Source organism: Convolutriloba macropyga, chromosome 11, assembly GCF_964194025.1.
Source record: "Convolutriloba macropyga chromosome 11, txConMacr16.3, whole genome shotgun sequence".
Lineage (NCBI taxonomy): Eukaryota > Metazoa > Xenacoelomorpha > Acoela > Convolutidae > Convolutriloba > Convolutriloba macropyga.
In genome coordinates, this window is record NC_134478.1 from 51,375,495 (window position 1) to 51,402,122 (window position 26,628).

Genomic DNA, 26,628 nt, shown 5'->3' on the forward strand with positions numbered 1-26,628 from the left:
TACTTCATAGTTCAGAGATAGTTCTGGTGTGTTTGCATCCTGTGGTGGCGTGAACTGAAGTCGAGGGTCGTTCCATCGCTGCCGAATTGCCATGTCTATTCTGAAGTTCTAAAAACAAAGCTGTTATCGACTTTCGAATTGACTTTACGTTATGAATTTGTTCCTGATGGAGTTTAATTTGAAGTCACTGTTGTTGCAGTTCCAGAACAAACTGACCTCTGGTCAGAATATCCCATCTCGACCATCATCAGGGTTAGGAACAAATCAAGGTTAGGAACCTTGTTCCACCATCATCAAAAGTTAAGCTGACAAATGGCAAGACAATGGTTTGTAAATGGTCCAATTAAATGCTTTTTCGGTATGATTAGAGATGGTTATACTAAGGTCTCTCTTGCCACTTAAATACCTTTTTTTTGCTGTCTGGGCTCGCTTTTTACCATATAAAGCTCTTTTTAGGCTAAAAAAACTGAAAAAACGTACTCTTTTTTAAAAAAAATTTTAGAACGTTCAAAAATTTCCCTTTTAGGTAACAACGGATGTCAAAATTAATCTAATCAAAAGTTTCCGATAGATGGTTTCCAGCTCACGTCGAGCGCAGAAACTATTTCGATCTCAGAAAAGTATGATTTTGAGTGGAGTAACAACTGAGCAGATTTCGTTTCTAAAAAAAACCAGAATCTCAGCTGAGAAGGTGTGTGAGCGCACGAACATCTGATGATAAATCGTTTTGATCGAACACAGGTTTGATCAGATTAGACATAGAGCACCGAAAAATTATGACAGTTTCTAGTCAAAAATTATAGTTCAAAATGTATGATCACTTAAATTGGTTCCATCTTTATTAAATAAAGATTTGTCCTCTGAAATTCTACCGTAATTTGTGTCCCATCATAAAAAATAGTTCATCGTTAAAACCCAAAATCACATAGTTGTTGCTTATACAGGACTGTGAAAGTGTTACAATATTCTGAGAACTCTTTTGTGATCTTAAAATATATCTTTTTCTGTCTGGGCTCTGCTTTTACCGTATAAAAACCCTAATTGGGCTGGAAAAACATATTCTTCTGGGCTGGAAAAACAATTTCCATTGGGCGTTCAAAAAATCCATTGAAGGTAATAATGGATGTAGAAAAATCAAAACTATACAACATATCAGTTTTCTTTTCTTTTTTTTTTTAAATTTACAGCTGCGTTTCGAAATTCTCGGAAATCTTATATATTCTTCAAAGCAGAAATTGCTAATCTTTCATCCTCTATTATTTTATTCGCTAACTAATCAGTTTATCAAGAAAAATCACTTTGCTGCTCAGAATTTAAACCATTTGCTCATTTCTGAGTGCACAAATTTGAAAGTTTTACTAAGTAGTAGTTATTGAAGATTGGGCTTTGAGCTGTTTTCATTTTCTAGATGGCACAAAGAAAATGAACGAGACAAATCTTAGCTGTTTTATATCCCTAGCCGATGTTATAAAGAGCCGATGTTAGGAAGTGCTCTAACCTGACTTCATTAAAAAACAGCCAAAAGCAACAAACTGCTTTTAATTACCCTAAATTGATGGTTGGTCAATTGATGCCATTTTGAATTATAATATCTTCATATCAAGTCCCATGACCGCAATAACTCTTGTCGCCAAGATAGCTATTTATTAAATCGGTTGCAGCTTTTTTTGTTAGAAAATATTAAAACTTCAGATTTCAAATACTTGGTTATGATTGGTTGAGAATTTGGTAGTCTTATTTCAGAAGGCAATTCAATTGGCTGCACAAGTTATCTTTTTTCATCGCCCAATGTTTTAATGAGCTTTTGGCTCTCTCTCTCAACTGGCTTTTTTTTAAAGTCGGCTTTTTTACATGTCACCCCCTTTGATAACTAATTCTTTCAAAGTTGAGTAAAAGTATATTGGTTACATTTTGTTACATACATAATACTAATGTCCTCTCTTGGAAGAAAGAAGCACTTTCTTTCATATTTTTTCTAGTTATTTAATGATTACCCTGATGTTGACTGGCGTTATTTGGATCAATTAACTAAAATTGTTTTTTCATGTATTAGTTGATTATTTTCAGCAGCTAAATTTTTTAGTTTTTCTCGATATCGTTTTTATTTTTTTAATAATAATTTTTATTTATTTTTTTCAAAATTCCACAACTGAAGAATTACCTTTCGTTTGTGACCATTAACAACTGATCTAAAATTGTTTTACATTAAATCCAGTAAATAATAATAATAGTATGTTTTCGGAAAATTTTAAACAACATCTCTTTGAGAGCACGCTGATAAGGGTTTTTTTAAAATCAGTCATTGTTTTAATATTTAAGTGCTTGGCGTGAAGAACGTTAACTCATACGGCATTAACACAAAATTGCTCGTTTACGTGAATTAAGAGTGACATAGCAGTATTACAAACCTTTTTAACCGAACGCAAAATCTATCCAGATAGACGCATTTTATCCACCTTACTTTTTTTGACGTTTTCTAAAAACTTAAGTTCAAACCTATTATTGTTTTCGCAATGAGGTTCCAATGATGTCAGCATTTTCATCTCTTTCGGCCTTTTAATGAAAATTTTATCAAAGGGTGGCTTGATTTGTTTTTTTTTTAATTTGTCATGAACAACAGGTTAGAAAAAGTCTGTGTCTGAAACAAACTGCTGAAAAGAACCTTTGTTATCCCAATGTCACATCTATACTTCTCGTCATTTTAAGACAATTGAATCGCAAGAAATAATAGACAAGTGAAACAAAAATTGTTTTTCAGATCTTGTGAAGATTACGATGATTAAAAACATTTTTTTCAAATCTTAATAAGGTTAAGGAGATTACGATTGTTGGCAAGAGAAATTCAATTTGAGATTCAAGAAAACTTAGTTTTACAAGATCTTGTGTTTATGCTCTTCGGCCTAAGTCTTGCATACCAAGACAACTTTTCATTAATATTTGTATTTCTGAACGTCGCAACTATGGTAGCAAATCAAGCTCTATAAATACATCATAATTCGCGCCATTGGCACACAAGTTATGGTCAAAAACGGGGAATCCCTTACTATAAATAATATTGAAAGTGAACGTCAACCACTTCTGACTTCTTCAATAAAATCAACATATAAAAAGCTTCAACGAAAATAGGTTGGGGGAATGAAAATCATGAAATGAAAGGGTCTTGGAGGACGAAAGTGTAGGTGGGGGGAGGAAAATGAGGGTGTGGGGGGAGATAAAATATAAAGGAACTTGGTTCCTTTACACTCCCGGCAACAAAAGCAAGCATTTGATATGAAAATGTAAACACAATAAAGCAAAAAGTTTTCATTCCGACATTGAGTTTTGTGTGTGTGTGTGAGTGTGTGTGTGTTTCGATGAACTTGTTTCAGTGACCCTCCGGCGCACCTGACGATTGTTGGAACACACGGCTTAGGGTTACTGCTGGTCTTTGTACCATTCCTGTAGCCGTCTGGATGTCGAAACTCCTGGCTATCCCGTCTGAACCTCTGTGTGCTTTCACAATCTTCCCAAGAGGCCAGATGCCTCTGGGTGTGAACTCCTTGAGCACCCACACAATGTCACCTTCATCCAGCTCATCATGTGATCTTTGCCACTTCGTTCTCTTGTTGAGCTCAGGAACATATTCCTTCAGCAACCTGCTCCAGTAGTGATCAAGTAGTGTCTGCGTCAACTTGAAGTCCTTAGTGGAGAACCGCTGGTTGCTGTTCACAAGAGGTTTCAAACACATGTGAGGTCGGCGAAGGAGGAAGTGATTCGGAGTAAGTGGTCCCTCATCTGAGATGCTGCAGCCCACATGAGTTAATGGCCTGGAGTTCAAAATTGCCTCGGCCTCTGCCACAACTGTCTGGAAAACTGAGAGTGTTAGTTTCCGACTGCCCAGCACTATTAGTAGACTCCTCTTCGCTGTCTGTATCAGCCTCTCCCAGACTCCTCCGAAGTGTGGTGCCAATGGAGGGTTGAAAGTCCACTGAATGTTCTGTTGAGCCAATTGCAGTCTGATGTACTCATTGTCTGGCTTGTAGCTTCTCTGGAACTTTAACTTCATTGCTTGGTTGGCTCCAATGAAGTTTTTGCCATTGTCACTCACAATGAGGTCAGGGTATCCACGTCGTGAGACAAATCTGCGGATTGTCATGAGAAGACAATCAGTTGAGAGGTCATGGCATACTTCTAGGTGGACAGCTCTGGTGACCAGGCATGTGAACAAGCAGACGTAGTGCATCTGGGTGCCCTCTCTCTTGTCCTCAATGTAGAAAGGTCCAAACATGTCCATTCCTGTGTTGACGAAAGGGTACTGCTTGTTTGCATCTGGAAATCTGAATTCAGGAAGATCGGCCATCTTAGGTCTCACATTGTCTGCCCTCCATCGTCTGCAAATGAAACAGTATTTCCCCAGACTTCGCAGCACTTTTCTCAATCCAATCATCAAGAAAGTCTGTTGCAGGTGAGCCTTCACATGTTCCACACCCTGATGGCCACAGTCATGGTGCGCCTTTTCAATCAACAGTCTTGCAATTTTGCTCCTGCTATGGAGAAGAAGCGGATGTTTTGCATTGTAGGTTAGAGGTGCCTTGTTGAGTCTTCCTCCTACCCTCAAGAGTCCGTCTTCATCTAGAAAGGGTGTGAAGGGCATCAGCTTGTCTCCTTTCTCAAGATTGCCTCCCTTCAACAGTGCAGAAATTGTTCTCATCTGATGCAAAAGTGTTAGTGTTGGATGTCTCAGGTGATTCGTTTTGTCTTCTAGTTCGAACTTTTGCCCTGAAGCGTCTTATTGCCTGGAACACCATTCTAGTAGAGTTGAGCAGTCGACTCCATGTTGAAAATTTGTCAACCTCAATGACCGGCGTCTGAAGTTGTGTCGCTTGTGTGGCGCATATGTGGGGATCACTGTCCTCGGCAAAATTCCAAGAGTCTTGAGGTTTGCTCAGAAAGTCCGGTGGTTGGAGCCACAGCTTTGGTATGTCTGATGGGGTGAGGCCTCGTGTTCCATGGTCAGCGGGATTCATCTTTCCAGGGATGTGTCTCCAATTCTCTTGGTTGGAATTCTCGTGAATTTTGGTTAATCTGTTGGCAATGTACATTTTCTGTCTTTGCTTGGATTAGATCCAACCAAGTGTAGCGGTGCTGTCTGTCCAAAAGTGTTTTGAACCTATTGTAGTTGTCATCTCGCTCTCACAGAACCCAGCTAGCTCTGCTCCAAGTGTTGCAGCTTCCAACTCCAGTTTTGGAATGCTCAACTGCTTGATCGGTGCCACTTTTGTTTTACTGATCACATATCGGGATGTGGAAGATCCATCGGCATTCGTTGTCCTCACATAAACTATGGCAGCAATTGCACTCATTGAGGCATCAGTGAACGTGTGAAGTTGATGGGTTCCAATGGTGCTGGGAATCAAGCATCTGGGAATTTCAATTGGAGTCATGTTGTCGAACTCATCCATCCACTCCTGTAGTTCCTGTTGGTAGCATTCTGACACAGGTTGATCCCAGTTTCTTCCCTCTTTAATGATTCTTTGGAGGCTGCATCTAATTCTGATGGCAAAGGGTGATATCAGTCCGATTGGATCGAACAGAGAAGCTGCCATTGAAAGAACCTTTCTTTGGGTCATCTGTTGTCCTGTGTAGAGAAACTTCGGTTTTGCAAACATCAACTTGTCAGTTTTGGGGTCCCACGTCTGACCAAGGATTCTTTGGGCTTTCATTTCCGCCTTGTCTTCTTCCAGTAGGTTTTCTAATGCGGCTGGTCTGTTGCTCAAGAACTTCGTCAAATCGAATCCTCCTGTATGTAAAACAGTTTTGATCTCCTCTGCACTTCTGCGGGCCTCCTCTTCAGAAGGGTAGGTCTGCATGAAATCATCCATGTAGAACTGCTGCATGATTGATGTGTAGGCCTCTGGATGTTCTTGTTTGTGGTCATTTGCACACTTCTGCAGAACAAATATCGCACAAGAAGGTGAGCATGTGGCTCCAAAAATGAGTCGATTGTATTTGAAGATCTTTTCATTGCCATCCTCTGTCCAGAGAAAACGGAGATAGTCTTGGTCTTTTGGTTGGATGCCAATCTGCATGAACATTGCCTCGATGTCCGCTGTGATTGCCACTGAGTACTGTCTGAAGCGGAGAAGAAGGCCATGCAGGTTGCAGAGTAGATCCGGCCCTGTCAGCAATGCATCATTGAGTGAGAGTCCCTTATATTTGGAAGCAGCGTTTGTGATTCTGCGGATTTTGTCTGGTTTCTGTTTGTTGATCACTGGGTGATGGGGAAGGTACCAGACAGAGTGTCTGCAACTGGGGTCTGCAGTTGTGATGTAGTTTTTATCCAAATCTTTTTTGATTGTTTCCTCATAGCGGTCTCTCAAGTTTGTGTCCCTCTCCAACCTCTGCTGCAGAGCGTGCCACTGAACTTTGGCCATGAAGTAGTTGTTAGGTAGTGTGATGTCTTTCTTCCATGGAAGTCCAATCTGGTATCTGTCACCAATGTGTCTTATGGTATCATTGAGGATGGAAACCGCCTCCTTGTCATCTGAAGACTGTCCCTTTGAAGAACACTGATTGAAGTTCACTCCTTCAATTGTCCAGAAGAGCTGGAGAAGATCTTCATCTGGATCGTCTTGCCGTCTCTTGATATGATTGAAAAGTGTTATGTTTAATGTGCTGTTTGACTGTCCGACCCTCTTCTGTGTGTACCTCTGAGGAATGGGCCCTGTCAGTGTCCAGCCAAGCAGAGTGTTGACTCCGTATGGTGTACCAGTGGGTCCCGTTGTGAACTGTCTGGGAACTGTTGCTGTGAATGCGTCTGCTCCAATCAGTATTCCGATCCGGTTGTCCCTGATTGTTGGAAAATCTTATGCTCTGGAGGTGAGAATGGTCTCTGCAGATCTCATTCAACATTTCAATTTGAACTCTTGGCACGCGAAACTCGTCCATTGCTGTTGCGTACACAAGGATTCTGATCACAGGACAACTGCTGTACAAAGCTCCTATGCCGATCATGACATCTGCTGTTTTGACTGAGTGTTCACCATGAAGTGAAGCTAGTGGTAGGGTTATGTCTTTTGGTTGTTGAACTTGAAGTGCATCAGCAACCTTCTGTGTTATTTGAGTATTGTCACTGCCACTGTCCAGCAATGCGTAGGTTTCAATGCAAAGATCTCTGTTGAAAAGTGTTACTGGTATTGCCTGCAACTGAATCTGCGGTCTGATCCAAGAAGTCTCCTGCTGGTTGCTGCAGGTGTAGTTTTGTTGCGGAGTAGTTGCCTGCTGCTGAGCCACAGTGCGTTGATTGCTACTCTGCTGTCTGTTGTTGTTGTCGTTCTGCGTTTTCATCGGCTGAGGGTGAAAACCATTTTTGTTCCAGTTGCCCCTGTGTGAAGTACTGCTGTTAGATCCACCATGTCTGTTTTGAGTTCCACTCTGTTGGTTGTAGTTTGAACTCGTCTGCTGCCTTTGGTTTTCATTGTTAAAGTTACGTCCATAGTTTGACTGGTTTTGGTTGGTTTGGGGTCTGAAGTTATTTTGTGAGTTTTGGTTCCAGTTCCCATTTGGTTGTGCATATTGTTGCATCTGCCTTGCATCTGTCCTATGGAGTGTTGAGTGATGGAAGCCATTGCATCTGTCCACAAGGCACCTTGTTTTTGATTGACAGAGACCCTTTTCATGACCTCTTAGACAGTTAGGGCAGAGATTGAACCTTCTCACACAACACTGTCGGTCATACACTGTTTTTTCCAAGTATTCGGGACATCGACCAAGGTTGTGGTTTTGTGAGCAGAGTTGACATGACACATCTGGTGGCCCCCTTCTAGAAGAACTGTTCACTTTGGTTCTCTGGTTCCGTTGTGGGGAGATGTCCTCACACGCCTCTGCGTAGGAGTCAATCCAATCAGCAAAGTGGGTAAGGTTAGGTTGCAGCAAGGCTTGGCTTCTTGTGTGTTGATTCCATCTGATTATCATGGTAGCGTTCAGTTTGTCTCTGGCCATTCTCAGGACGGCTGAAGACTTGAGGTCAGCTTCAAAGTTGTGAAGCCTGAATGTTTGTACCAGTCTCCTCAAGAAGGATGAAAAGCTCACAAAAGTGTTTGGTTCGTCCAGTCTGGGTTTCGGCCACTTCTCCAATTGATCTAGGTATGCAGCGACAATATGCTGTGGTTTGCCAAACTTTCTGGTCAGTTCAGCGATAGCTTCATGGTAGTAGTCCCCATTGTATGAGTATCCACTTATGGAATCTCTTGCCTTATGTGTTACAGAGTTTTGGAGGTATGTCATTTTTTGAGCGTCTGAGAGGCCACTGTTGTTGTGAATGGTCGCTTTGAAGAAGCTGAACCACTGGTGCCATTTCAAAGGATCACCTATGAAATTATCAATTGATATATTGGGCAAACTCAATGTGTTCTGTATCATCAGTGCCTGGTGTTGCATCCAGTCTGGTGGAGAACTCGGGAAACTCGGGAAGCCATTGTATAGGTTGTTGTTAGAGCCGTTGTTATAGTGTACTTCATGCCCGGTACAACTGTTCAGTGGTTGTTGATTTTGTGGTGTGTACCTATGGCTCATGGTAGGACCAGCTTGGCTATTGATGTGAAAAGAAAGTGGTTGTTGCAAATGCCCAGCTCTATCCTCACTCTCATGTTGGTTCTGTCCTCGAACATGGTTCTCTTCTCTCGATCGAATTGAATTTTGCCAGCCCTCATCTATTCTCAAGGCCCCTGTGAGAAATTCTCTGTTCCTTCCTCTCTCTTCAATGTTAAAAACGGGTTGAGAATTATCAGGGTCTTCTGAGTCGGACGAGTCAGCTTTGTTTGTTTCCTGATTGTTGCGGCTTGCCAACTGATGTTTCATTTGTTTCATTGCTCTATTGCGTAAAGGGTACTGTTTTCTCAGTAGATTAGGGGAAGGCGCTGCTGATGTGTTGAAAGCAGATTCAGTGTCACTTGCATCCGTTCTGTGTGCTTTTGCTCTCTGTTTGCATTTCAGCATGTTTATGTTTCTTTCAGCAGATTCATTAGCAAGTGTTGTCAACTCTTCACTTGTTAGCTGTAGCTTCATGAGTTCACTGCAACTTCTGTCCAACTGCTCTTTTTGAGACCTCAAAAGTTCCAAAGTTTCACGTAGTATGCTTAGACCTTCGTTACTATTGCTTTGTTCTTCGAAGAGGTCTTTTACTGCGTTCCACTCTATCACTTTCAGCTGAAGTTGTTGCTTGAGGCTGTTCTTTGCTGTTGATGATGCTTTGGACTTGTTTGGCATGTTGATTGTGTTAGAAGACTTTTCTTATTTTACAAAGTTTATACTGCACTGTTACTGCACTATGTTTCCTTGTAACAGCCCTATTCTAGTTTTTGTTATGTTAAACCTATTATTTAAATGAGGCTGTTGCTTACTGTGCTTAGCTAATGCTTTTGTTTAATGTTTGATTGCTATGTTTATGCTTGTCGCTATAACTAATGGATGTTTGATACAGATATGATGCTAATCAGAAGTTGCATAGAGTTAAACTTTTCCACTAATCAGTGAAATTCTTACAAACTTAGATAAATTAGATGTTTGTCTGGTTGCCTATTTGATTCTCGAGCGCGACAGAAGGAACCCTAACCTGTGGTGGTTAACTTTCGACTATTGTGTGTGTCTACTGACACTGGTGGGGGGATAACTTCACGTTCCTATAAACCTTAAGGTAGCAAGGGCATACCAGGCCTTGCAACTAATCCTAAGTTAATGTGAGTGTTGGTGGTGCTTTAAATTTCACCTAGAGGAGGACCTACTCCTTTCAAAACTAATGCGGAAAGATACTATATTGATCCAACGATAACTAGTCGCCTATTAAAATCCAGCCTTTGAAATGAAGACATTCAAATCCGCAAGCAAGACCAGCCCATCTGTCGTGACTAGGCATCCCACGCAAGCATCCTTTTCAGGAGAACTCTCATCTCAGTCTTCACTTCTAGGGCCAGATTAAAAATCAGTTGGATCATTTGTGATTGTGATGTTTTTGATTAAAAAGTGTGAAGTTATCAAAACCAGAGTTTAAAATGTGCTAAGTGTCAAATGTCTAAGTTCCCCCCTATAAAATCAAAAATTCCCCAGTCTGCGTCGAGCAAGTTTCAAAGGTCCTTTTTTGACCCTAGGATACGCCAGAAATGTTTATGCTCTTCGGCCTAAGTCTTGCATACCAAGACAACTTTTCATTAATATTTGTATTTCTGAACGTCGCAACTATGGTAGCAAATCAAGCTCTATAAATACATCATAATTCGCGCCATTGGCACACAAGTTATGGTCAAAAACGGGGAATCCCTTACTATAAATAATATTGAAAGTGAACGTCAACCACTTCTGACTTCTTCAATAAAATCAACATATAAAAAGCTTCAACGAAAATAGGTTGGGGGAATGAAAATCATGAAATGAAAGGGTCTTGGAGGACGAAAGTGTAGGTGGGGGGAGGAAAATGAGGGTGTGGGGGGAGATAAAATATAAAGGAACTTGGTTCCTTTACATCTTGCTAGACATTATTACCAGTTAGTCGAGACTGGTCCCCGTTAACTGGTCTTTTCCAGCAAATTTGCTGGATTTTGTAAAGAAAATGCATTTTCAATTATATATTCAAAGAATTAACGCTGCGATCTCCAAATTTTTCATCTCAACTTTGTGACATTAACATAGAAAACATTTTTACATTTTAACCAACCATTTCAACTTCGCTGATCGGACCCAAATTGCCCAATAGTACAGTGACATTGATCAGAACGGGTGCCTTTCCGTAATTGGGTCTGAGTCTGGCATCGTACATGTAGAACAGATTATCAAGTATCTTAGACACCTCATCTTTTTCTAGATCCATGTTCATTATTTCTTCCAAAGTTGCTCTTCTGTTCACATGTTTGTAATTTGCAGAAGGGATAGTTGGAACTGCACGCTTATGTTGCCTGAAAATTTTTGAATGTGAATATCGTATTCGGTTTAATTACACTACGTTTTTTCTGTAAACAAAAATGCTTCCTATATCTTCACCAGGTATCAAATTTGCAGCCGAAACCGAGTTGAAGTTTCCATGATTTTTCACAAGGACCATATAAGATTTCATGCTGTCCATACTTCATTTCTTAGTAAGATCAAAGTATGAAACCAAAAAAACATAAATGAAACTTGTATGATTACCAAGAAATAATTTATGATCCTAGAATGATTACCGAGAATCATACATATTTTTCCTTCAATTTGCTTTTTTGTTTTTATTCATCAAAAGACGCAAGGGGTCCTTTAAAAACGTGCATGAACCTTGATTTTCTACATACAAGTGAAGTAATGGTTGCGTGACTCTTCTTGAAGTCACTGAAAACTTCTGGCGTTTACCGAGAACCGCAAAGCGGTTCAAGATATTGAGTGGAATTTTTGAAGTAACTTCTTCAGAGTCACGTAACCATGCTTGAAACATGAAACGCACGCATTTTAAAATGACGGAAGTCAACGGAAGTTAATTTCTGGCTAAGTGGGAACTTTTGGTATTTTAACGTCTGGCACTGCAGACTTTTGGCATTTCAAAATGTGCACGTGAGTGTTTTAATATTTAGTTTCTTAACTGTATTCGTATACTGTTAGGCGTCGTTTCTTTATGGCAATTAAACAAACAGAACCGATAAGGCTAATGAAGAAACTACAAAATTCGTACTGATTGTAACTAGTATGGATTAAATACATGTGTTCTCCGTAAAGAAATCAAAATAATAATTTTTCTTCATTGTATCCGCAACAAGGAGAAACATTCACCTCATTGCATTGAAAAAAATAAGCATGAAAAGAGTAATATTAATTACTTTAATTACCACCCGTGCCGAGCAATCACCGCGTTTGTTAGTAACTAAATAGATTTAAAGCGAGTAATGTATCAAAATTTTTATTATCCAATCAGAATCCTTTTTATTAGCCATTCAGAATCGAGTAATTAAATACGCATAGAAATCGTTCCAATTTACGTACAAAGCTCGGAAAAAATGCAAATAACATAGTTTCAAGTAAATCTAAGTAGACCTATCAAATAAGACATGATTCGGCTCAAAAATTTTTGGCTTTTTGGATTCATTGGTACAAAATGGCGACTAGCATTGAACTGATTCGTTATCAGACAAAATACCGGCCAAAAGAGCATCAAAAATTGCCGTCTAAAAAACCACTTATTGCTATGTAAGTTGTCTACATATACGTTGCTTTCAGAACACGTTGCTTTATATATGAATAAAGATTGAATTGAAGTCTTATCGGTAGACTGTTGTTTTAATAGATTTACAGCTACAGCATTTCACCACAAACATGGTTGAGAGGGCCAAACAAAACGTCGTGGATGTGATCTGTATGTTTGTTTTTCAACGAAAGAAATCGTCGGTATGTTTTTTTGTTCGGTATGGTTGATTTCGAAAGCAGTAAATTGTTGGTATTTTTGGTTGAGAAAGATTTGCTATGTTCGGTTTATAAACGTTTCGGTTTATCAATTTTTGGTTTCAAATGTCTTAGACCAAACAAGTAGTCAGTATGTTTGATTTTCAAGCTTAAGAAATTGTTTTTAATTGAATTGAAACGTACGAAACCTTGCGTATATTAAAGATGTTTAAGAAATGCGGAGTTAATTGCGCGAGTGAATTAAAATAACAAATTCAGCAAACAAGTCTCAAAAGTCTTTTTTAATCTCAAACAGATTTTTTGCCGCTAAATTCAGTTAGGTTAGATTTTTTCACAGCTTTGTTTTTTTCTATTAAAACAACTGGTCACTGGTAAGTAGCTGTGTTTGGTTTATTTTGCGATTATCCGTTGGCCAGGAATGTTTTTTTAACAGAACTCTGATAAAGTTCGATTATTTTAAAACTTAAATGAGTTATACTAACCCTATAGGCACATTTCTAATTGTTCCGATATTTCTAGCTGTTGGCAACATTTCTCGCGGAGCGACAATTTCAAGAAGTCCAATTAACAAAATAAACGCAACGAGTTTTATGAAACTGCTGGAATTTTCCTACATTTCAGTAGATATTTTAAAAATAACAAAGTAATTCTAAATCCGAAAACTTCATGTGCTATTGATATTTTCAGCTTAGGCATTAATAATATTCTGCATTTATAAAATGCAAGCAATTAAAAATGATTATTTGACAATAAACCAAGAACGATTTTCATTAATAATTAATAACAACCAAATCATAAAATGGACAATTTTGATAATATTGAGCAATTTCATTAACTGTGGTCAAAAATCAGAATATATTTTGAGTTTTTAACAAAATCTAAACACCTGTCGTGAAAATTTGAGCGTAATTGTTTAATTAAAATTTCCATCATTGTTCAGATTATGCTCTCTCAAAACTGGGAAAATTGGTTAATAATTGATAACTTTTCTATCCTTCAACATCCCTCTTTCGAATGGCTCATTAATTTTAATTCACGTCATAAGGAGCTAAAAACAGATGGCAAAAATACAGATCATGAGATGTAGATGTTTGATTCTAAAACTATAAAAGACAAAAAAGAGAAAAAGCAGAAGTACAATTTCATGTGAGTTTTGTTTATTTTCCTTTTCAGAAATAATGTTGTTTGGAAGCTGAATAAAGTCGGCTCAAGGTCAACTTTTTTCTTTTTTTGAGGCAACATCCTGGTCTATTCTGTTCCCACTGCAACTTTTTTTTCACTCCCATTACAATTTATATTTGTTATATAGCACAAAACTATGCAAAAATAGCAAAACCGCCTTGGGGGGGGGGGTAAAGTTATGCGCCCACGAAGCTGGGGGGCCGATTTCTTATTTTTTGCACTAACGGAAAAGGTCCAATTTTTTGTACGTTGAAGTTAAGGTTTAGATATCAATATAATCAGAGTATATGTTGATCTACTGATCATTGAAAAAGGTGCAAAAATCTTTTATTAAAAAAGAGGAATTCGGAAGTTTCGGAGAAGATCTAGCTCACGCAATGGATTCAAAGATCAAAAAGACAGAAAATATAAGCGAACTCGGTAAAATAAGCTAATGAACATGTACAGACCGCGAAACCTTAAGAAATAAAAATTGCGGATGTTCAAATAAGTACAACTTGATCCAAATATGGAATAACACTCGTAACACTTCCTTTGCCTTCAGGACTAGAAGTTCTGTTCTTTTGTCTGCAATCTTCTAATAGAGGTAGTATTCGAGAGGATTTCTGTTTAAACTCGCTCGAAAAAGGCATTTTGCATAATTTAAAATCCCAAAAGTTTACGCTATTTGGAAATCCGGCGTTATAAACTCTCATTGTTCTGAAAATCGCCATAGCAAAAAGTCATGGCTTGTACGTACTCATTTGAAATCATGTTTTTTTCAGTATTGATAAGAGACTGTCATTATAGTAGACTCAACCTGAAATAGGAAATATCTCCTAGAAACATAAATATCTACGATAATTTTTAGTCGTTCATGATGTCATACATAAATTGTAATGGCTCTCCTCATTTAATAATTATAATAATAATAATTTTGGTTCCTGCGTAATCGCAGCGGAACAGCATTAGGCCACAAAGGCATGTTCTCAGCTGCCCTTTTTCTTATTATTCCCCACATTTCAGACTGTTCTTTTTGAGCAGTATTGCTCTTTGTTGTTGGCTCTGGCTACTTTTTTTGCGTCTGAAATTTTGACGTGGTACCATTGTTGCAGCCAACATTGGTCAGGCTATGGTCAACCTGAAACTATGGTTAAGTAAGAGCTCGTCCTCACACAGACAGCTTCACGGAAGCAGGGGATTGATATCTCATTCAGTGGCGTGTGACTCACACTTTACCTTTCGGCTATCATGCCACATATGTCATTGAGTTATACAAACCATCATCAGTTATCGAAACACTCCGTGCTTATTTTGAGATGTCAAACCTCTGCATTGCCAGATATTAAGGATTGCCAGATTTTGCTATATACAGTGCCAGATTTTAAGGCTTACAAAATGCGCTTTTCAATCATGGTTACGTGACTCTGCTAAAGTGATTTTTTTGTCAAATATCTGCGCAGTTCTCAAGATATGACAAATTTACTCAATGATTTCATAAGAATGACGTAACCAATAGAAAATGACGAACTATCGGGTTGAGACTAGCCCTAGTCCAGAAATCGTCGTTTTACAACGTAAGAAAATTGTTGGATATGTTGTTTCCTAAATTCGGTATGTTCGGCTTAAAACGTAGGATAATTGTCGGTGTTTCCGGTTTCTTAGAATTGGATTCAAGCCGTTTGGATTCAAACGTTAAATAATTGTCAACTTGCTTGGTCTCTTACAGTCATACGTTATATTGGGGTTCATACGTGATCATACGTTATATATGGAAACTTACATACCTTACATAACTTAAAAGTTTTTTTCATTCAAATAATACTCTGACTCAATTGAAATCCATTTTTTCATCTTACCTGACATTCACTTCATCAAAGTGTCCAAATATAATGGCGAGTGTCTCACATTTGAAACAGAACATACCAAATATACCAACAATTTCGTAAGTTTAAAACCAAAAATACCAAATCCGAGAAACCAAACGTACCGAATCTAAGAGACCGAAAAGACCGACCTTTTCTTACGTTTGAAGCAGAACATACCGAGCAAACCGAACAAACCCAACATTTTTTACGTGGCTTTTGTTCCGTCTTCCGGACAAGGAACAAAACAAAAGCGGTTTTTTTTCACTGTTTACCCCGGACATTACAGAATAGTTTTCTTGTAAGAATCCTACTATTTCGTACAAACTAGTAAAAATTTAGTACGATTAAGTAAGTTTTCAGCCAAACAAATATTCTTTCGTACTTGATAGCTATCTTGCAAGATCTTACAAGAATTATCAAGCTTTGGCGTTCTCTTACTACCTCAGGCTTATTCTTACTTAAACTTAGTAAGATTTTGTACGAAAAAGGCAGGATAAATATTTAGTACGAGGAATAATCATCTTGTAAGATTTTACAAGTTTCTTACTAACAGCGGTCTTTTCTTACTAAATCTTGCAAGAGATTACGAAGCGTTTTTACGGCAGTGAGATTGTACTAAGTTAGTACGAGGAAGAACTTGCAAGATTTTTTACTAAGTATGCAGAATCTTGCAAGATGAGTTTGTACGAAATAGTACGATTCTTACAAGATAACTGTTCTGGAATGTCCAGGGTAGGGCTGAAGCGGGTGTTCTCTGGAACCTCAATCTGCGTCAGGCTGACAAGGTTTCGCTAGTTGATTGATGATCAACAATCAACTGTGAAAATCAATTTTTGGCTCACATTTTTTGTCATTTTTGTTCAGACACAGAGAAAGTTAAAGATTGCCATCTAGTGACGTTTGCAACAGCCGACTTCATCTTTTAAAACTCTTTGTCATTTATGATAGAAAAGTTTTAATGCAGAATGCGCAATTATTACCCATTAATGCTTATTCAAGCAGTCATCTATCATGTTCGCCTATGTATAGTGAACAAATGAACCAAAAACGAAAATAAACAAAGGAAAGGCGTCGGCTTACAAGTGCGCAAAATTGTACTAAATAGACAATACAAAACACAAAACTAAGTCGATCAAATTGTACATTTGAAAAAGACGCCGGCTTGGAGCTCTATAATCTCAATATTTTGTACAATGACCCAAGCGGTGTTATAATATACACAAAGAATCGTAATTATAAGTTAAAACGCAGCAAAACCGTCAAAGAAAAAACTCATTTTCGACGTTTTGTGCATTTTTCATACATTATCAAGAGCGCTGTTTACTTCAAATTTTACTAATATCGTTCGTATATTATCAAGCGCAAAGTTACAAAAACCCTTATGAAGAAAAAACAAAAAGTGAAGTACGCTTTAGACGTTGATATCATTTACGACGGATCTTGGAAGCCGGGATGTCTAATAGACGAACACGGCCGGTCGTTTTTCCCAATCGGCAACTTCAAAACTGTCAATCATCAAACAAATATCGCGTGGCTACTCGAAATTCCTCAAGAAATATTTGAAAATTTTCCCAAATTGAAATCTGTAAAATTTATGGTCAGATCTGACATAAGTGGGATTCATGATCCTTTCAAAGATATGTCCAACCCGCAGTTGACTTTGCGAATACGACCAGCCCAAGAAAAACAGACGTTCAAATATCGGAAAAAGAGTTTTAGCGATGATTTGATTTCGATTCCAGTTTCGACAAAAGAAAACTTGCCGCAGAAGCATTTGGTGGATTTCACGGAATTTTATGAACAAAGAGAGTTTTGGGTAATTTTGACCGGTGGAAGCCATATTTATTTACACCCACAGCTTCAATTTAGTTGCTATAAATGATATTTTTGCTTGACTGAGATAAAGTGTTTTTGATATATACAATTAATGATTAATGCTGATTTGAAATTTATCTGTTTGATTGTTTTAGTTTAGGTGAAAATTAGATTTTTACTGAGACAACTTGAGCCTTTCCCTCTTTCGCATTATCTCCCCATGTACAGCCCCTCAAAATACTGGAAATATTATATAATGTGCCGATAAATGTGTGTGTGTGTGTGTTTGTGTGTGTGTGTGTGTGTGGTGGCGTGTGTGTGTAAGTGTGTGTGTGTGTATGCGCGTGTGTGTGTGTGTGTGTGTGTGTGTGTGTGTGTGTGTGTGTGCGTGCGTGTGTGTGTGTGTGAGTATGTGTGTGTGCTTGTGTGTGTGTGTGTGTGTGTGTGTGTGTCTGTGGCGTGTGTGTGTATATGTGTGTGATTGTGTGTGAGTGTGTGTGTATGTGCGTGTGAGTGTGTGAATGTGTGTGTGTGTGTGTGTGTGTGAGCGTGTGTGTGTGTGTGTGTGTGTGAGTGTGTGTGTGAGTGTGTGTGTGTGTGTGTGTGAGTGTGTGTGTGCGTGGCGTGTGTGTGTGTGTGTGTGGGGGGGGGGGGGTTGTAATGTAAGACTTGAAAACCTAATCCATTGTTTCATCTCTTGTAGTATCGAATTCTGCTCTTCGGAGAAAAAGGAGCAAAAAATTTTGGTACAGTGATTAGAAATCAAGTTAAAAGAAAAATTAAACTTTCAGCTTGTAGTTGAATTAGTGATCATGGTTAAAACAATAAAAGTACACGTGTTCTTTGCAAGCAGAAGCACAGAAAATCTAATTAATTTCATTTATAATATAGGAAATATTTAAATGTACGGATCTTTTCAACAATTACCCCCCCCCCCCTTTGCAAAAGAAGGGTATTCTGAACAGAATTTTAACTAACGTTTTAATAACCAATTAGAGACAACTAATGTGTATGCGCATATTTTATTCTGAATAAAAAGAAATACAACATGCAATGTTAGTTAGCCGGATTAGATTACAAAGCAAAAAGCTTTCCGACTGGCGGTCCTGTGTGTGCATTCGCGCGCGTCGTGGCTTCGCCGCAATAACTGACACACTGTTTCCGGATTAAATCCCACAGCGCATGAAAGGCACGGCCATGAAAAGCGGTCTGCAATTGCGTGTAATCTGATTTTCGGCTGTCTAAACTGTAGGCCAAGTAATTTTGTAGTTAAACAATAGCACAGATGGGGAGATTCTCTACTGCGTACCAAAGGGGGGTGAGGCAATTGTTTAAAAGATCCAAATCGAACTCTGTTGTAACTTCAGTTTTTTTATAATACTTTTGGTTGCTATATATTCATTGGCGCATTTGTTAGGGCAGTAAAATTACGCTAATTTGTGAGCGAGTTCCTTTTTATAATTTTCAGAACAATGGCAAGAATGTTGCAAATTGGATTTTCATTACGGTTGTATCTTTGTCGGCTTTGAGTTTTATTTACTATAAATGGGAAATGAGGAAAATGATTTTATAGGTTGTTTTTTTTTGAAAATGAAGATAGAGCGATATGGGGATTATGGCAACTAAAAAATAATTAAACGCAATTCTGGTAGTTTGAGTCCGATATCCATTTTATATGCCAATCCGTATATGGCAATGGACCAAAATTCACTTCAACTAAAGCTGAATAAAAAAAAATTGAAAATAAGTTTTTTGGGCACCCAATTTATCAAGTTAAATTCAGTTCGTAGTGAGTGCTGCCGGAGCAAGGTTTTACCGCAAATGTAACCATTGAAAATTGCAGAAAATTGTCTTGATAGCAGAGCGTTTACGTCTATGGTCAAATTTTCAAAACTTTGCCAATTGATTTAAAAACTTTATAAAAAGACGAAAATTTATCGATTTTCAAAGAAACGTTACGTTGAAACGGCTTTGAAATTTATGTGAAAATAAACTAACAACGAAGATATTTTTTCGCCAAATTACCACTCGTTAATTATATAACTTTGCCGCTTTAAGTTTTTTTCAAGCTTTAAGTTTTTTTCAACTTTGCCGCAATTTCATACCGTTTCTCAATAAAACAAATTTTGTACCTGTTCAATTAAGAAAAATCCAATAAAAGACAGAAAAAGTTCAAGAATAACGAAAGGCAAGCATGCACGTTTTGTTTTTTCTGGATTTTAAGTTTTTTGATTGATTTGGCAAATTTTTGGTAATTTGCTATGCATTTTGCAAAATTTTGCGATTTTGACATTTTTCCGCGAAAGTTTGCAAATGTTCGCCAATTTCATGTTACGATTCAAAGATGTAAATTTGTTGCAGATGATTTAGTGGAGGAACTGGAATAGTTAGAGTCATATTATTGATGAAGGTTTACTTTGCCTTGCACTAACCATCAGGTATTCGCCAAGTTTTGAACCCTGTTCTCATGGCTAACAGTCATTTTTTTTACGCCACTCGCCACATATCGCTCAGTATTTCTTCTATTTCCAAATATGACTCAAGATAATGGGTTGCGAAATGACTGAAGTTTAATATTTTCAATATTTGAGATGCAAAGCCATGGTTCGCGTTGAACTAAAATTTTCACTGCTGTAGCCTAATAATTTTGAGAGGAGTGCCTTGAACTTTGCCTTTCTAAGAAGAGATCTTACATTATTTTGCGTTTCTAAGCGTAAATCTTACGCAATTTTGGGTTTCTAATCGTAGATCTTACGTAATTTTGCATTCCTTAGCGTAGATCTTGGGTGAAATCAACGCTAAATTCATTACAAATTTATGTAAGATCTACGCTAAATTCAACCCAAAGTTTTGTAAGATCTGCGCTAATTTCAACTTCAAAGCAAAATTATGTACGATATACGCTTAATTCAACGCAAAATCATGTGAGACGAACGTCAAATTCAACGCAAAATCATTTGCGTTAAATGCCCAAAAAAGCAAAATTATGCAAGATCTACGCTCAAGCGTAGATCGTACATAAATTGAACACATTCACCACCAATCTTATATCATTTTGCGTTTTTAGCGTTGACACCTCCGCCTGGGCCCGGGTCGAAGAAGAATTGAAAAAATATGTTAGATAAGCAGTGAAAAGTCGTTTTCTTCACAGCAAATTTCGTACACAATTTTCTGGTGAGACGCGGTGAACGTATGTAATTTCATCGCTAGAGGAAACAGTGAACTTACAAAATTTCACCCACCTTCAACTCTAAATTTTTCTTTTCACAATTTAGCACAAATCACCGGCCTTATACGGTTTTGAACCTCTCACCTCCTGCATGTCAGCAACTTCTTCTTCCACTGCACTACCTCTCATTAACGTCTATGATTTTTTTCAGTTTAAATCAAATTATTAAATGCGCGTTGCATTTTTATAAGAATTGCAATTTTTAGCGGTGAAATTACTTATTTCAGCGGAGAAATGTGGTGATTTTTCAACGCTCACTGTAGTTGTGAAATTACATAAATTCAGCGCCTAAAAAAGTGCTCAAATTATGTGATATAAGCGGTGGATGCGGTGTGATATAAGCGGTGGATGCATAAATTCACCACTGAGAAATAGTACGTAAGGAATACTACAATTTGTCAATTTGTAGTAATTATTACTTTCCTGTAAACAAAAAATAAGTTTCTGAAGCGGAGATGTAGTACATATGTGCGGTGTAATATAATTTGAACTAGTTTTTTTGAGCTGAGGCGATTGTTTGAATTCTGAATACCCTGGCCGAGACGTTTTCCAAAAATCATTTAAGAAATATTCTAAGAAATTATTCAAGAAATAAGAGATTTTCAAAAAGTTCTTAGCAAAACTTTACAAAATAACGCGCTGAAATGAGCTGAAATGCGCTAAAACTTTGTACGAATTGCGCTGAAAACTTACTTTTTTTCTAGGTGATCTCAAAAGTGCTGAAAATTACGGATACGCTGAATTTGCGCTGCAACTTTATAAAAAATGCGCTGTTAAAGATCAGGTTCATTAGATTTGCGAATGCTCAATTGAATATCCACAGTGCTGATTCGCGGAGCGGATCAGGCTCATCACTATTTGTAGTTAAATTGCTAATCGCGGGGCGATTAGGCCAATTTATTAGAGTGTTGATCTCGTTTGACGAATAGAAAACATGATTTAGAAGAGTCAATTACAACTGATTACAATGAGCAGTCTTACTTGATTGAATAACATATAAGCAGATAAAGATTAGGCAACAGACAAAATGGTATGAAATATTTCAAAATGTTTACAATGCAGACTGAACAGAAGTATGAACAGTCGTAAATAGGGAACGTATAAGGGATGAACAAGTTATAAGCAGGGGCATTACAGACATAAAAAACAGTGAATGCAGGGCAAATCGAACCAAACTATAAATTGAAATTAACAAGGGAAATGAGAAAATAACAACGGAATGATTGGGAATAATGATAGCCTTGGTACCTGTGTACCAGAGATTGTCACAGAAATTCAATGCTCTTGTTGTTCAAAACGATCAGAACAAAAACCAAAGCTTTTTGTAAATGATAAGCTTTTTGAGATATCGGAAAATTTCCAATTTTTTGATAAATTTCCGCCCCTTGTGCCCTTTCAGAGACGTTCTCCCATCTGCTGTATTATAATTGTATTAGATTTTGGCTAAATCATGTCTTGGATAAAAGAGCCTCCATTTTTGCTTATTCTGAAAGAAAAACTGTGAAACTGTTTTCCCTGTAGCTTGAGAAGCTCATGAGGTCTCACGATAAAACCAAGACGCTTTGAATGCCGCCTTTTGTTGTTATCTCCGTGACTCAGCCCTTCAACCTCAATCTTGTACAGTAATCATGTACAACAAGGGGCAGTCAGAGACAAGGATCGCGAAAACTCCAATGGCCATTGAGCTTTTTGGGAGAAAGCCTCATCAGAGCCACCGCTACGCTGCGAAAAGTGGACAACACAAGTAAAGCTCGCAATATCGGCCAAAGAAGGCATTTATCTTTACGTACTACTCAATCCAAAGCCAATCGCAGTAATTGTTTCACCTGAACCACATAACGAGCACCCAATCGACGATCCAACCGAAGTGACCAGAATAAAAAGAGAAAACTCCGAAAAGCGCAGATGAAACTCTCGTGGAATTTGAAGTGCCAGAAAAAAACAGATGCACGAATACTAGGCTGTGGGACCTTAAAATGGGTTTAATCACTGTATCTGAGCATCGGCACCGAAGGCAGGCCCAGTATGAACCACAAGGAAACACACGCAATAATAAACGAATTCTCGACGATCAGACTCTTGAACATCATGGAAGCAGCATTCCTGAGGCCCCGCAACATCGACTTTGATAGGTGCCTTTTGTTGAGCCTTTTAAAGTGTAGAGCATTCTAAAGTACTTTCAGAGTGTTGGCAGAAAATTATAACTTCGAATACTGTAAGGAGACATTAAAGAAGGACGCATTCATCATGTCGGGCATCAAAAAACAACGTCATTTGCTCGGCGAAGCAACAGAACCAATCCAAGCACCCCAATTCGCAATCAATATGAAAATGGGAGTACTGAATCAAATGAGAAAAAACAGCACCACTTCACTAACAATCAACAGCGTCCAAAACACTAGCAGTTATCGCCCCGCGAATAACAAACAAATACAAATTTTAAAAGCGAAATCAATCAAATCAATGCCGCAATTGTGGAAAAGCGTGGCAGTCATAGTTAAATCACAAGCAAACTACATTTCTTTATGGAAAAATTCAATTAACTACTCTGCAAAAATGTGCACAAAAGCGAGAAAAAAGACTTCCAACCAAAATAAACAAAGTATCAAAAACGACAAAAAATTGACAAAGAAACGGTGAATAACGTAAAAAACCGCAATGCAAAGTACAATTCAGACCAAAGCTCATCACATGACAATTGCGTAGCGATGATATCAAATGAAAACACAAACAAGATTGCATTGCAAAATTTGAAGTTCATGATTAGAAATAACCAGGTAACACTACTACTCGACTCAGGAGGTGTCTGCTTAATTGTCATTTAGTATCTAGCAGTTTTGATCATCGATAAATGCAAACAAGCGAAACGTGTAACAGAAAGGAAAAATATGAAAAAATATATAGCGCTAATAGAACCAGAGGATTGAAACAATTGGGGTACTAAAAAGCACAATTCATATTTGCGGAATACGGGCTCCGATCGTTGATTGGACGTGATTCGCTTCAAACTTTCGGAATAGACATCAAACAACAAGTAGGCGCTAACAGAGTTGTAGATTGCATCAACACATCGAATACAAAGAAACAACAAATAGCCGAAGAAGTTCCTGGACTACTCACTAAAATTGGGAAGTCAAAGAACCACACACTAAAATCACACTTCCACCAACAACTATCAACCTCGTTACCAAAGAAGCAGAAATTTTCCTATAATTATTCAAGTCAAAGTTAAAAAAGAGTTGCGGACACCATTAGACCAAGCAGGTATTGAAAAGATTGATTCGTGCTTAAATAAGAACTTCATTTCATCAATGGCTATAACAGTAAAAACGGAGGGATCTATAGAACTAGCACTTGATTCAAAAGTTGTGAATAAAACAATTCTTAAAAATAAATACAAAAAGTGCAACATTGATAGCCTGATTCTATTAAATTCACCAAGTTTAATCGTAAATGGGGAGCAAAACGACTCCTCCTCTACAACAATAGATTTGAAGTTCGGGTATAGTCAGCTCAATCTACATCCCAAAATTCACGCCACTGCAATTTTAGCATCCTAATCGGCAAAATGTCCGGCACTTATCGCTTCGAAACTGTATTTTACGGACTCACGGATATGCCAGCTAAATTTTGATATATTTCTGCCGAATTTGATACAAATATGGCCGAATTTAAGCAATTGATACAACTCTAATAGGGCTAACAAACACATAGTGTTTTGTGGATGACATACTCCTTGCGAGCTGCGGAACATTAGAAAAACACATGAAACTAGTCAGAGAACGGCTTCAAAAGCTGACCAAAGAGTTGAATCAAAATTTACCAAAAAATCTGAGATCAAATGGCTCGGTTAAAGATTTACAAAAAGCGGAATTGAACCACTTGATTAGCAAAAACAGCTGCTAACAATAACAGCCGCAAAACTAAACCTAAAACCGCCCAAAAACTCCAAAAAACTAAGATCCTTTCTTGGTTCAGTCCACCATCTCATCAAAGCGTGGCAGTCATAGTTAAATCACAAGCAAATTACATTTCTTTATGAAAAAATTCAATTAACTACTCTGCAAAAATGTGCACAAAAGCGAGAAAAAAGACTTCCAACCAAAATAAACAAAGTATCAAAAACGACAAAAAATTGACAAAGAAACGGTGAATAACGTAAAAAACCGCAATGCAAAGTACAATTCAGACCACAGCTCATCACATGACAATTGCGTAGCGATGATATCAAATGAAAACACAAACAAGATTGCATTGCAAAATGTGAAGTTCATGATTAGAAATAACCAGGTAACACTACTACTCGACTCAGGAGGTGTCTGCTCAATTGTCATTTAGTATCTAGCAGTTTTGATCATCGATAAATGCAAACAAGCGAAACGTGTAACAGAAAGGAAAAATATGAAAAAATATATAGCGCTAATAGAACCAGAGGATTGAAACAAATGGGGTACTAAAAAGCACAATTCATATTTGCGGAATACGGGCTCCGACCGTTGATTGGACGTGATTCGCTTCAAACTTTCGGAATAGACATCAAACAACAAGTAGGCGCTAACAGAGTTGTAGATTGCATCAACACATCGAATACAAAGAAACAACAAATAGCCGAAGAAGTTCCTGGACTACTCACTAAAATTGGGAAGTCAAAGAACCACACACTAAAATCACACTTCCACCAACAACTATCAACCTCGTTACCAAAGAAGCAGAAATTTTCCTATAATTATTCAAGTCAAAGTTAAAAAGGAGTTGCGGACACCATTAGACCAAGCAGGTATTGAAAAGATTGATTCGTGCTTAAATAAGAACTTCATTTCATCAATGGCTATAACAGTAAAAACGGAGGGATCTATAGAACTAGCACTTGATTCAAAAGTTGTGAATAAAACAATTCTTAAAAATAAATACAAAAAGTGCAACATTGATAGCCTGATTCTATTAAATTCACCAAGTTTAATCGTAAATGGGGAGCAAAACGACTCCTCCTCTACAACAATAGATTTGAAGTTCGGGTATAGTCAGCTCAATCTACATCCCAAAATTCACGCCACTGCAATTTTAGCATCCTAATCGGCAAAATGTCCGGCACTTATCGCTTCGAAACTGTATTTTACGGACTCACGGATATGCCAGCTAAATTTTGATATATTTCTGCCGAATTTGATACAAATATGGCCGAATTTAAGCAATTGATACAACTCTAATAGGGCTAACAAACACATAGTGTTTTGTGGATGACATACTCCTTGCGAGCTGCGGAACATTAGAAAAACACATGAAACTAGTCAGAGAACGGCTTCAAAAGCTGACCAAAGAGTTGAATCAAAATTTACCAAAAAATCTGAGATCAAATGGCTCGGTTAAAGATTTACAAAAAGCGGAATTGAACCACTTGATTAGCAAAAACAGCTGCTAACAATAACAGCCGCAAAACTAAACCTAAAACCGCCCAAAAACTCCAAAAAAACTAAGATCCTTTCTTGGTTCAGTCCACCATCTCAGCAAATTCATACCAAATTTAACATAACTTTGCCATCCACTGAGACCATTATTGAAAAAATCTGAACAAATTGTTTGGACTGATACTCATACGATACATTTTGAAGAATTAGAAAGCGAAATCGCTGAGGCAACTGAAAATAGACATTATAAGTTAAATATCAGATTTAGAGTAAAATGCGGCGCATCACGACAAGGTCTAGTTTCAGCCCAGGAGCAACTGGACCACGAGGAGTTGAAAACAGATTATTTCACATCCCGTTTTCTAAATTCGGTGGAAACAAGATACAGTGTGAGGGAACTGATGTTTTTTGGGGTCCTATCCACCATCGAGCACTTCAAATTCTATATGTATGTCATGTATATCAAGTATGTCATTTGCAATTTACCGTCATAACAAACCACCGCGCCTTACTTTACTTAATGAAAGAGCACCGATAGATCGTATAATAGTCGACTAACACGCTGGGTTGTCAGACCATTGCCTTTTAAATATGAAGTTGAACACTTTCTGAGCACACGAATGGGATAAGCAATTCGACTTCGGGCGAACCGCATCTCATAGTACCTAATAATACGCAACACAACGAGCAATTCATAGTCGCAAAACTGGATTTAGTTGAATGGAATGCGAAACGCTCTCTACTTAACAAATCTAGT

General features: G+C 37.9%; 2 protein-coding genes across 3 annotated transcripts in view; one reads left to right on the forward strand and one right to left on the reverse strand.

Moving 5' to 3' along the window:
* LOC142349754 (glycine receptor subunit alpha-2-like) overlaps positions 1 to 13,140 on the reverse strand; it is a 36,728-nt gene extending 23,588 nt beyond the window's left edge. For both annotated transcript variants that reach the window (XM_075401507.1, XM_075401506.1), the window contains exons 1-3: positions 12,876 to 13,140; positions 10,688 to 10,925; positions 4 to 108 (exon numbers count right to left, since the gene is read on the reverse strand). In XM_075401507.1, the coding sequence (XP_075257622.1) occupies positions 4 to 108; positions 10,688 to 10,925; positions 12,876 to 12,925 (393 nt within the window). In that variant the 5' untranslated portion in view covers positions 12,926 to 13,140. The remainder of the gene's footprint in view (positions 1 to 3; positions 109 to 10,687; positions 10,926 to 12,875) is intronic.
* Positions 1 to 26,628, forward strand: part of LOC142349755 (lactosylceramide 4-alpha-galactosyltransferase-like) — an 80,825-nt gene that overhangs the window by 7,042 nt on the left and 47,155 nt on the right. The gene's annotated exons all lie outside the window — the stretch shown is intronic.